Here is a 13,288-nt window from a genome sequence, read left to right as displayed (position 1 = left end):
CTGTAAAATATTTAGGAATAAACCAGGAAGACCCAAGATCTCTATGGGTAGAGGGGGGAACACAGGAGGGCACAGACGATGATTTAAATAAACAGAAACAGTCCATGCTGTCAAGTTACCACCAATTCATCTATAACTCACTGCAATCACAATTAAAATTCCAGGTGAATTTTTAAAAGAAATCTAAGAATAAAGTTCATGTGGGAAAATAAAAGTCCTTGGAAGGCTAACTCATCCTTGAAAAATGTGAAAAAGGAAGTCCTTGTCCTACCAGATATTAAGACAAACTGCACATGCAGAGTAATAAATATAGTATGGTATCTGCTCAAGAACAAAGAGAACAATGAAGGAAAAAAGAGACCCAAGACACAGAAACTCAACCTACAGTAAAAGTGGCACTACAAAAATCAAATGGCTGAGGCACTAGTTCATTTTACGGAGAGGAAAAGCCTCCCGGAATTTAACACCATATACTAACACGGAGTCTAGGCAGACTAAACACGTAAATGTGAAAGAAGAAGAACAGGAAGTTATAAAGAAGACATTCACTGAAAAGATTAGTAAACAGCTGACATAACGGGAATAGATATTTGAACTTTTAAAGATCAACAGGGAATTTATATCTAGAATATGTAAATCATTAAGAAAAAGAAACTACCACTGAGACATGGGTAGAATCTATGAAGAGGAATTTACAGGAGATGAAACCTAAATGGCAAACCACCCCATGAGAGTCTCAAACTTACTAACAACCAGAAGATGCATATTGAACAAAAGATATATTTATTTTTACCCACTAGACTCGTGAAAATTAGAAAGATGGATAATGCCAAGTTTGGCAAGCATATAGGAAAATGGGCATTGCTGATGAAAGTATAGACAAGTGTAGGCATTTTTTTAGAGCAATTTGACAATACTTGGCAAATTCAGCTTAAAATAGCTGATGATCCAGCAATGCTGTGTGAGGTCTGTTTTCCACAGAAGTCTTAGCTCTACAGCGATGCATATTAGGATGTCACTGCAGTGGTATTTGTGGTGACAATGAGTTGGAGGCAGAGTACACAATGGGAACGGGTATAAAAAATGTGATGGTTTCATACCACAGAGTACAGAGAACTAGGTATACACATAGCACAGAGATATATCTTGAGAACAGAGCTCTACTACCACAAAATCAGAGTTATCCAGATATCATGTGCCTTCTGATGGGAGAAGACAGCAGGAGGTAGTTCTGTAAAATCAAAACCAAAACCTGAATCAGAACGCAGTTCGAGCTAACAATTTATAGGAAATACAGAGGGCAGAGCGGCAAACTACTCTACAAAGAGATGATCAACACATTCCAGACCTTGGAGACAGAGAGTGGCTCCTCAACAATTACAAAGAAAAGAGAGGGAGATGGAAGGAAACCTAGAGATTACAAGGCATTTGAGCCAATTGCAATGCATGGATCCAATCTAGATCCTGACTTAAACAAAAAGCACTGATGACATTTATGAGACAATTGAAACACCAATTTGATAGTAGCAAACTACTGCTAAAATGTTTTCACTGTAACAATGGTAACTTGTTTACATTTTAAGGAGTCCCTATCTTTTTAACATAAACATGTTAAAATATATATGGATGAAATGATTTATCATTTGGGATTTGCTTCATGATACAGGAAGAGGGAAGTGTACAAATGAAATAATATTGGCCACAAAGTGGTAATTGTTGATATTTGGTTATGTGGATATGGAGGTTATACTGTTCTACCTTCCTATTTTCAAAATATAAAGTATTTTATAAAAACCACATAGTGTCTAGTGAAAAAAGCCAAACAGAATGAGATACAAAATATGTCACTGTTTAGATAAAAATAGAAGCATACAAAACAATACAAATGTTACAAAAGCACAAAGAGATACACATAAAATGCCTTTGAAAGGTGGCCTACTTGGGAAAAGGGAATGGGAGTGAGAAATATAAAGAAAAGAATGAATGAATGAATGAAAGTGTTCACGTATCCTGAAGCAAGGAACATGTTCAACTTAACTCTCTACTCTTTAAGTCTAAAAGCCAAAAGCAACCACCATCATCAAACATTAAACTGATACGTAAAGGGAGAGAAATGTTTACACTAGGTTAAACAGGTTATGCAAGGAGATCCAACCAGTCTATTCTGAAGGAGATCAGCCCTGGGATTTCTTTGGAAGGGATGATGCTAAAAGCTGAAACTCCAGTACTTTGGCCCCCTCATGCAAAGAGTTGACTCATTGGAAAAGACTCTGATGCTGGGAGGGATTGGGGGCAGGAGGAGAAGGGGACGACCGAGGATGAGATGGCTGGATGTCATCACCGACTCGATGGACGTGAGTCTGAGTGAACTCCGGGAGTTGGTGATGGACAGGGAGGCTTGGCGTGCTGCAATTCATGGGGTCACAAAGAGTCGGACACGACTGAGCGACTGCACTGAGGTGAACTGAACTGATGCAGAAAGAAAATATATGTGAGGCTGAAAATACATTGCAAATTTCACAATGGTAAATGTAACTTATCACAGCAGAGTAAAAATGATGTCTGTTGCCTAAAAAAATTTTACGATAATTAGTCAGTGTGAAGTCAGTGAAGTCACTCAGTCATGTCCGACTCTTTGCGACCCCATGGACTCTAGCCTATCAGGCTCCTCTGTCTATGAGATTTTCCACGCAAGAGTGCTGGAGTGGATTGCCTTTTCCTTCTCTAGGGGATCTTCCCGACCCAGGAATCGAACCCGGGTTTCCCACATTGCAGGCAGACGCTTTACCATCTGAGCCAACAGGGAAGCCAAGTGGATAATATTAAGAGATATGTTCAACAAATACACAGTGAATTTTATAAGAAGCTTCTTCCTAAAGTCAAAAATGAATCAAGAAAATTAGTTATCTGAAATCTGAATTAAATGTTCAACAAACATTTTAAATTGATTTTTACCAAATATGAGCCTATATTTGGTCAGCTATAAAATGATTTGGATTTCTGCACAAAACCAAAAATGTTTCTAGATGGAGAGATGGTAAGGGAAATTATTTTATCTACGGAAGTTTTGTTTAAAATTATGAAGAGAAAAAAGTATTCTACAGAAGTGAAAGCTCTTCAGTTAAGGCCTAAACAACTGCCTATAGATTATAAGACCTTTCAAATAATATAAAAAATGTGTTGATTCAAAATTTGAAAATTTTCAAGTAGTTATCTTTAACTTTAGACAAATAGTACAATATGGGAAATAATGTTCAATGAAAACTTTAATAGTAAACTTAATGAAATCTAAATGCAGACCAAGTATTTCTAATGTAAATTTAGCATTTAAATTGAGATGTGCTGTAAATTTAAAATACTCATTGGATTTCAAAGATTTTCCATGAATAAAAGAACGTAAAGCATCTCATTAATAATCTTGGAATACTATGTGTTGAAATAATACTTTAAATATACTGAGTTAAATAAAATATTAATAAATATTAATATTATTAAAATTAATTTTACATGTTTCCACTTTTTAAAATAAGGCTACTAACAGATTTAAAATTACATATGTGGCTCCCAATATATTCCTTTTGGACATTAATATAGAGGATACAAAGATAGTTCTTGACCACAAGCAATTTACCATCTGTGGGAGACAGGAAGACTAGAAAAGAAAGAACTATCCAGGGAGAGTTGTTGATGAATCAATAAAAACTCATCACAACTAATCAGAGAAAAAATTCAAAAGATAAAATCTAGTGGCCCAATTACAAATCATAATCACCGGCGATGGTCTGCATATAAAGGAATCAAATTCACTATTGGGCCTTCAAGTATTTGAAGTCTTCAAGAATATAATCTAATTACTTTTAAGTTGTAGTGATAAACATTTAATTTCTCAAAGTATGATCCCACTGGAGGTTCAAGATGATTTTAAGTGATACGAAACAAATATTATTTATTTACTTTGTATTAACTAGCACTTATTTATTTTACTATGTATTAAAATATATAATGAATAAAATAATTTGTATATTAGGAAAAATGTAATAATCACATTAGACCCATGATTTCATACCATTATGTGATGTTTCCTTATAAAAGAAAATTATTTAAATGAAAGATTTGATTTTAAAAATATTAAGTAAATAACAGTATAGGTGTTAATACAGAGAAGGCAAAAGTTATAAAGGTTTTTCCTTTAAGCAATCTTTAAAGATAGATTTCTGATAGGAAAACCCTCTAAAATATTTCATCAGTATTTTATCAATTATTTACAGCCTGATAAATAGGTTGTTGAAAAACTACTGTCTTAAATCATCTGAGATAAACACGAAATTATCCTAAAGGTGCTAACCAAAACCACTCAGTGACTTTAAGTATATTTACCTTCAGTAGGTTCAGTTCAGTTGCACAGTCATGTCCAACTCTTTGCGACACCATGAATCGCAGCACGAAGGCTTCCCTGTCCATCACGAACTGCCGGACTTCACTAAACTCATGTCCATCAAGTCGGTGATGATATCCAGCCATCTCATCCTCTGTCATCCCCTTCTCGTCCTGCCCCCAATCCCTTCGAGCATCAGAGTCTTTTCCAATGAGTCAACTCTTTGCAGGACGTGGCCAAAGTACTGGAGTTTCAGCTTCAGCATCAGTCCTTCCAATGAATACCCAGGACTGATCTCCTTCAGAATGGACTGGTTGGATCTCCTTGCAGTCCAAGGGACATGCAAGAGTCTTCTCCAACACCACAGTTCAAAAGCATCAATTCTTCGGCGCTCAGCTTTCTTCACAGTCCAATTCTCACATCCATACATGACTACTGGAAAAACCATAGCCTTGACTAGACAGAACTTTGATGGCAAAGTAATGTCTCTGCTTTTCAATATGCTATCTAGGTTGGTCATAACTTTCCTTCCAAGGAGTAAGGGTCTTTTAATTTCATGGCTTGCTGTCACCATCTGCAGTGATTTTGGAGCCCCACAAATAATAAAGTCTGACACTGTCTACTGTTTCCCCATCTATTTCCCATGAAGTGATGGGACCGGATGCCATGATCTTAGTTTTCTGAATGTTGAGCTTTAAGCCAACTTTTTCACTCTCCTCTTTCATTTTCATCAAGAGGCTCTTTAGTTCCTCTTCACTTTCTGCCTTAAGGGTGGTGTCATCTGCATATCTGAGGTTATTGATATTTCTCCCGGCAATCTTGATTCCAGCTTGTGCTTCATCCAGTCCAACGTTTCTCATGATGTACTCTGCATATAAGTTAAATAAGCAGGGTGACAATATACAGCCTTGACGTACTCCTTTTCCTATTTGGAACCAGTCTGTTGTTCCATGTCCAGTTCTAACTATTGCTTCCTGATCTGCATGTAGGTTTCTCAAGAGGCAGATCAGGTGGTCTGGTATTCTCATCTCTCAGAATTTTCCACAGTTTATTGTGATCCACACAGTCAAAGGCTTTGACAAAGTCAATAAAGCAGAAATAGATGTTTTTCTGGAACTCTCTTGCTTTTTCCATGATCCAGTGGATGCTGGCAATTTGATCTCTGGTTCCTCTGCCTTTTCTAAAACCAGCTTGAACATCTGGAAGTTCACGGTTCACGTATTGCTGAAGCCTGGCTTGGAGAATTTTGAGCATTACTTTACTAGTGTGTGAGATGAGTGCAACTGTGCAGTAGGCTGAGCATTCTTTGGCACTGTCTTTCTTTGGGATTGGAATGAAAACTGACCTTTTCCAGTCCTGTGGCCACTGCTGAGTTTTCCAAATTTGCTGGCATATGATGCTTTCTAAGGCCCACTTGACTTCACATTCCAGGATGTCTGGCTCTACATGAGTGATCACATCATCGTGATTATCTGGGTGGTGAAGATCTTTTTTGTACAGTTCTTCTGAGTATTCTTGCCACCTCTTCTTAATATCTTCTGCTTCTGTTAGGTCCATACCATTTCTGTCCTTTATCGAGCCCATCTTTGCATGAAATGTTCCCTTGGTATCTCTAATTTTCTTGAAGAGATCTCTAGTCTTTCCCATTCTGTTCCTTTCCTCTATTTCTTTGCATTGATCGCTGAGGAAGGTCTTCTTATCTCTCCTTGCTGTTCTTTGGAACTCTGCATTCAGATACTTATATCTTTCCTTTTCGCTTCTCTTCTTTTCACAGCTATTTGTAAGGCCTCCTCAGACAACCATTTTGCCTTTTTGCATTTCTTTTCCATGAGGATGGTCTTGATCCCTGTCTCCTGTACAATGGCAGGAACCTCCGTCCATAGTTCATCAGGCACTCTATCTATCAGATCTAGTCCCTTACATCTATTTCTCACTTCCACTGTATAATCATAAGGGATTTAGTTTCGGTCATACGTGAATGGTCTAGTGGTTTTCCCTACTTTCTTCAATTTAAGTCTGAATTTGGTAATAAGGAGTTCATGATCTGAGCCACAGTCAGCTCCCAGTCTTGTTTTTGCTGACTGTATAGAGCTTCTCCATCTCTGGCTGCAAAGAATATAATCAATCTGATTTTTGTGTTGACCATCTAGTGATGTCCATGTGTAGAGGGTTCTCTTGTGTTGTTGGAAGAAGGTGTTTGCTATGACCAGTGTGTTCTCTTGGCAAACCCTACTAGCCTTTGCCCTGCTTCATTCCATATTCCAAGGCCAAATTTGCCTGTTACCCCAGGTTTTCCTTGACTTCCTACTTTTGCATTCCAGTCCCCTATAATGAAAAGGACATCTATTTTGGGGGTTAGTTCTAAAAGGTCTTGTAGGTCTTCATAGAACTGTTCAACTTCAGCTTCTTCAGTGTTACTGGTTGGGGGATAGGCTTAGATTACTGTGATATTGAATGGTTTGCCTTGAAACGGAGTGGCTTAGACAGTAAAGCGTCTGCCTACAATGTGGGAGACCTGGGTTCAATCCTTGGGTTGGGAAGATTTCCTGGAGAAGGGAATGGCAACCCACTCCAGTATTCTTGCCCCCCCCCAAAAAAAATATATTTACCTTAATAACCTACAAAAGCTCTGTCGATAACTCAGCCTCTGGCTAGCTGCAGCAACACTGGGAGGAAGAGGTGGCCGAGGTGGGAAGTAAGCTAGAGTTGCAGAAAATAGTAAGCAGACACCTCCAAATTCTGAAAAACAAAACAAAAAAAGTAAAATGTTAATCAGACAACACAAAAAGTTCAACATTTCAAGTATTTAACAAATATTTATTGAGCATCATTGCAGCTTTAGATATATTGTTGTTGTTGCTCGGTCACTCAGTCGTGTCCAGTTCTTTGCAATCCCATGGACTGTAGCATGCAAGGCTTCCCTGTCCTTCACCATCTCCTGGAATTTGCTCAAACTCATGCCCATTGAGTCCGTGATGCCATTCAACCATCTTGTCCTCTGTTGTCCCCTCTCCTCCTGCCTTCATTCTTTCCCAGCATCAGGGTCTTTTCCAATGGGTTGACTCTTCCTATCAGATGGCCAAAGTACTGGAATTTCCACTTCAGCATCAGTCTTTCCAATGAATATTCAGGGTTGATTTCTCTTAAGACTGACTGGTTTGATATCCTTGCAGTCCAAGGGACTCTCAAGAGTCTTTTCCAGCACCACAGTTCGAAAGTATCAATTCTTCAGCACTCAGTCTTCTCTATGGTCCAACTCTCCCATCTGTACATGACTACTGGAAAAACCACAGCTTTGACTATGTGGACCTTTGTCGACAAAGTAATATCTCTGCTTTTTAATACACTGTCTAGGTTAATCATATCTCTTCTTCAAAGGAGCAAGTGTCTTTTAATTTCATGGCTGCAGTCACCATCTGCAGTGATTTTTGGAGCCCAAGAAAATAAAGTCTGTCACTGTTTCCATTGTTTCCCCATCTATTTGACATGAAGTGATGGGACCAGGTGTCATGATCTTCGTTTTCTGAATGCTGAGTTTTAAGCCCGTTTTTGACTCTCTTCTTTCACCTTCAAGAGACTCTTTAGTTCCTCTTCGTTTTCTGCCATGAGGGTGATGTCATCTGCATATCTGAGGTTAATCTCTCTCCCAACAATCTTCATTCCAGCTTGAGCTTCATCTGGCCCAGCATTTTGCATGATGTCCTCTGCATGCAAGTTAAATAAGCTGGGTGACAATATACATATATAGATATATACAGATATATCTATAAATGTATATACAGATAAATACAGATAAGCAAATAGTTATAGACAGATAAGTAAAATATAGTACTTGCCTAGACAAAACAGCTCAGACTTGTGAGAAAGATTGACATGCAAAGATATAACTTTCAGCAGGTAAGAAGTCATACAAGGAAATAAGTATGGCAGACTTATGGTATGGTACACTACATAAAAAGAGGATTGAAGCAGTAAACAAATGTTACTCTATGGAGAAAACCCATTAAAAGCCAACAGTATTATCTATAACAGAGATCTTTAAACAGGCCTAGGATGATTGTTTTATAAGCATGGTCCTCAACAATAAAGACTAGGCTAGAAAATTGGTAAGACTAGGACAGGAAAAGGTTTGTTTGAGAAATGGTAGGATATTCTAATGCTATGTGTAGAACAGACTTAATATATAGGCTTTACGGAAAATCTGAACAAGACAGGGAAGCATCCAAAAAACAAAAGAAACCAAGAGACAGAGAGCAAAAGTTAACAAACACAAGACTAGCTAATGTAGGCTATTAAACAATCAAAGGGCTTCCCTTGTGGGTCAGTGGTAAAGAATCTGCTTGCAATGCAGGAGCCTCAAGAGATGCAAGTTTGATCTCTGGGTTGGGAAGATCCTCCAGAGACGGGCATGGCAACCCACTTCGGTATTCTTGTCTGGAGAATCCCATAGACAATGGAGCCTGGTAGGTTACAGTTCACAGGGTCACAAAGAGTCAGACATGACTCAGCACACACACGCTCATCAAACAATGAAAAGTACAATGAACAACTGATCAATCTTAGTTTGGGCACCATTATAGAAGGAAAAGTTCCTAGGACTCCTGAGCTTTCCCTCCAGAATTCTGGCACATGGAAGTCCCAGCTTTTAACTGTGCTCAATTTAGTAGAAAAGCATGACTCTAATAGAAAAGTCAGGAAACCTTGGAGTATAGACCAGTATATCCCATTAATTAACTTATAAACTGAATGAATTCCTTACTCTTTCTGGGTCAATAAAGGGAACAGACCAAGTGATTTCTAGATGTTCTTTCAGTAGGATAATTCTAACTCTAGGGCTATATTCTTAGCAAAACAGTACAATATTTCTATAAGACACTAACCACAAGCAATGTCTTTATTTTTTAGCAAACTTAGGAACAAATTTAATGCATTGTTTTAATTTACAGTCCTTTTAATTATGAGTAAAAATGAATAAGCATCTTCCATATGCTTAGTGGCCATTTGTATTTCTTCTGTGATTGTCTTATTTGTATTCTTTGTCCATCTTTCTACTGGCATTTTTTAAACAGCTTCACTGAGATATAATTCATAAGATATAGAATTCACACATTTAAAGTACATAATTATAAAATATAGAATTCACACATTTAAAATGCATAATTCTATGAGTTTTACAATCATCACCACAGGATTAAACTTTTCCATATTCTCCAAAGAAACGCTGTCAGTGAGTTCAGTCGCTCAGTTGTGTCTGACTCTTTGTGACCCCAAAAACTGCAGCACGCCAGGCTTCCCTGTCCATCACCAACTCTAAGAGCTTGCTCAAACTCATGTCCATCGAGCCGGTGATGCCATCTAACCATCTCATCCTCTGTCGTCCCCTTCTCCTCCTGCCTTCAATCATTCCCAGCATCAGGGTCTTTTCCAATGAGTCAGCTCTTCATATTAGGTGGCCAAAGTATTGGAGTGTCAGCCTCAACATCAGTCCTTCCAATGAATATGCAGGACTGATTTCCTTTAGGACGGACTGGTTGGATCTCTTTGCAATCCAAGGGACTCTCAAGAGTCTTCTCCAGCACCACAGTTCAAAAGCATCAATTCTTCAGTGCTCAGCTTTCTTTAGAGTGCAACTCTCACATCTATACATGACTACTGAAAACCATACCTTTGACTAGATGAACCTTTGTTGGTAAAGTAATATCTGTTTTTTAATATGCTGTCTAGGTTGGTCATAGCTTTTCTTACAAGGAGCAAGTGTCTTTTAATTTCATGGCTGCAGAGCCCATCTGAAGTGATTTTGGAGCCCCCCAAAATAAAGTCTCTCACTGTTTCCATTGTTTCCTCAACTGTATACCATGAAGTGATGGGACCAGATGCCATGATCTTAGTTTTCAGAATGTTGAGTTTTAAGCCAATTTTTTCACTCTCCTCTTTCACTTTCATCAAGAAGCTCTTTAGTTCTCCTTTGCTTTCTGCCATAAGGGTGGTATCATCTGCATTATCTGAGGCTATTGATATTTCTTCCAGCAATCTTGATTCCAGCTTCTGCATCACCTGGCCCACCATTTCACATGATGTACTCTGCATATAAGTTAAATAAGCAGGGTGACAATATACAGCCTTGACATACTCCTTTCCTGATTTGGAACCAGTCTGCTGTTCCATGTCCAGTTCTAATTGTTGCTTCTTGACCTGCATACAGATTTCTCAAGAGGCAGGTACGGTGGTCTGGTATTCCCATCTCTTTAAGAATTTTCCAGTTTGTTGTGATCCACACAGTCAAAGGCTTTGCTGTAGTCAATAAAGCAGCAATAGATGTTTTTCTGGAACTCGCTTACTTTTTTGATGATCCAGTGGATGTTGGCAATTTGATCTCTGGTTCCTCTGCTTTTCCTAAATCCAGTTTGAACATCTGGAATTTCACAGTTCATGTACTATTGATGCCTGGCTTGGAGAATTTTGAGCATTACTTTACTAGTGTGTGAGATGAGTGCAACTGTGTGGTAGTTTGAATGTTCTTTGGCATTGCCTTTCTTTGGGATTGGAATGAAAACTGACCTTTTCCAGTCCTGTGGCCACGGCTGAGTATTCCAAATTTGCTGGCATATTGAGTGCAGCACTTTCAATGCATCATCTTTCAGGATTTGAAATAGCTCCACTGGAATTCCATCACCTCCACTAGCTTTATTCGTAGTGAGGCTTCCTAAGGCCCACTTGACTTCTCATTCCAGGATGTCTGGCTGTAGGTGAGTGATCATACCATCATGGTTATCTGGGTGATGAAGACCTTTTTTGTATAGTTCGCCTGTGTATTCTCGCCACCTCTTCTTAATATCTTCTGCTTCTGTTAGGTCCATACCATTTCTGTCTTTTATTGTGCTCATATTTGCATGAAATACTCCCTTGGTGTCTCTAACTTTCTTGAAGACATCACTAGTCTTTCCCATTCTGTTGTTTTCCTCTATTTCTTTGCATTGATCACTGAGGAAGGCTTTCTTATCTCTTCTTGCTATTCTTTAGAACTCTGCATTCAAATGGGTATATCTTTCTTTTTCTCTTTTGCATTTCGCATCTCTTCTTTTCACAGCTATTTGTAAGGCCTCCAAAGACAACCATTTTGCCTTTTTTGCATTTCTTTTTCTTGGGAATGGTCTTGATCCCTGCCTCCTGTACAATGTCAAGAACCTCCGTCCATAGTTTTTCAAGCACTCTGTCTATCATATCTAATCCCTTGAATCTATTTCTCACTTTCACTGTATAATTGTAAGGGATTTGATTTAGGTTATACCTGAATGGTCTGTGGTAGTTTGAGCATTCTTTGGCATTGCCATTCTATGGGATTGGATTGAAAACTAACCTTTTCAGTCCTGTGGCCACTGCTGAGTTTTCCAAATTTGCTGGCATATTGAGTGTAGCACTTTTACAGTATCACCTTTCAGGATTTGAAATAGCTCAACTGGAATTCCATCAGCTCCACTAGCGTTGTTTGTAGTGATGCTTTCTAAGGCCCACTTGACTTCACATTCCAGGATGTCTGGCTTTAGGTGAGTAATCATACCATCGTGGTTATCTGGGTCATGAAGATCTTTTTTGTACAGTTCTTCTGTGTATTCTTGCCACGTCTTCTTAATACCTTCTGCTTCTGTTAGGTCCATACCATTTCTGTCCTTTATCAAGCCCATCTTTGCATGAAATGTTCCCTTGGTATCTCTAATTTTCTTGACGAGATCTCTAGTCTTTCCCATTCTGTTGTTTCCCTCTATATTTCTTTGCATTGATTGCTAAGGAAGGTCTTCTTATCTCTCTTTGCTATGCTTTGGAACTCTGTATTTTGATGCTTATATCTTTCCTTTTCTCCTTTGCTTTTCACTTCTCTTCTTTTCACAGCTATTTGTAAGGCACAAAATTCTCCAAGCCAGGCTTCAGCAATACGTGAACCATGAACTTCCAGATGTTTAAGCTGATTTTAGAAAAGGCAGAGGAAAAATCCACTGGATCATGGAAAAAGCAAGAGAGTTCCAGAAAAACATCTATTTCTGCTCTATTGACTATGCCAAAGCCTTTGACTGTGTGATTCACAATAAACTGGAAAATTCTGAAAGAGATGAGAATACCAGACCACCTGACCTGCCTCTTGAGAAACCTATATGCAGGTCAGGAAGCAACAGTTAGAACTGGACATGGAACAACAGACTGGTTCCAAATAGGAAAAGGAGTATGTCAAGGCTGGATATTGTCACCCTGCTTATTTAACTTCTGTGCAGAGTACATCATGAGAAATGCTAGACTGGAAGAAGCACAAGCTGGAATCAAGATTGCCAGGAGAAATATCAATAACCTCAGATATGCAGATGACACCACCCTTAAGGCAGAAAGTGAAGAGGAACTAAAAAGCCTCTTGATGAAAGTGAAAGAGGAGAATGAAAAAGTTGGCTTAAAGCTCAACATTCAGAAAATGAAGATAATGGCATCCAGTCCCATCACTTCATGGGAAATAGATGGGGAAACAGTGGAAACAGTGTCAGACTTTATTTTGGGGGCTCCAAAATCACTACAGATGTTGATTGCAGCCATGAAATTAAAAGACACTACAAAGCCACAGTTATCAAGACAGTATGGTACTGGCACAAAGACAGAAATATAGATCAATGGAACAAAATAGAAAGCCCAGAGATAAATCCACACACATATGGACACCTTATTTGACAAAGGAGGCAAGAATACACAATGGAGTAAAGACAATCTCTTTAACAAGTTGTGCTGGGAAAACTGGTCAGCCACTTGTAAAAGAATGAAACTAGATCACTTTCTAACACCGCACACAAACTCCTGTCCATCGAGTTGGTGACGCCATCCAGCCATCTCGTCCTCTGTTGTCCCCTTCTCCTCCCACCCCCAATCCCTCCCAGCATC

The 13,288-nt window shown here is 38.7% G+C and overlaps 1 protein-coding gene across 2 annotated transcripts in view; it reads right to left on the bottom strand.

Moving 5' to 3' along the window:
- The window catches only part of SLC49A4 (solute carrier family 49 member 4), a 98,325-nt gene that overhangs the window by 45,550 nt on the left and 39,487 nt on the right, over window positions 1–13,288 (bottom strand). For both annotated transcript variants that reach the window (XM_069555716.1, XM_069555717.1), the window contains exon 4: window positions 6,985–7,114. In XM_069555716.1, coding sequence (XP_069411817.1) covers window positions 6,985–7,114 — 130 coding nt within the window. The remainder of the gene's footprint in view (window positions 1–6,984; window positions 7,115–13,288) is intronic.

This window comes from Ovis canadensis, chromosome 1, assembly GCF_042477335.2.
Source record: "Ovis canadensis isolate MfBH-ARS-UI-01 breed Bighorn chromosome 1, ARS-UI_OviCan_v2, whole genome shotgun sequence".
Classification (NCBI taxonomy): Eukaryota; Metazoa; Chordata; class Mammalia; order Artiodactyla; family Bovidae; genus Ovis; species Ovis canadensis.
Note: the sequence above shows the minus strand (reverse complement) of the source record. Positions and strands in the feature narration are given on the sequence as shown.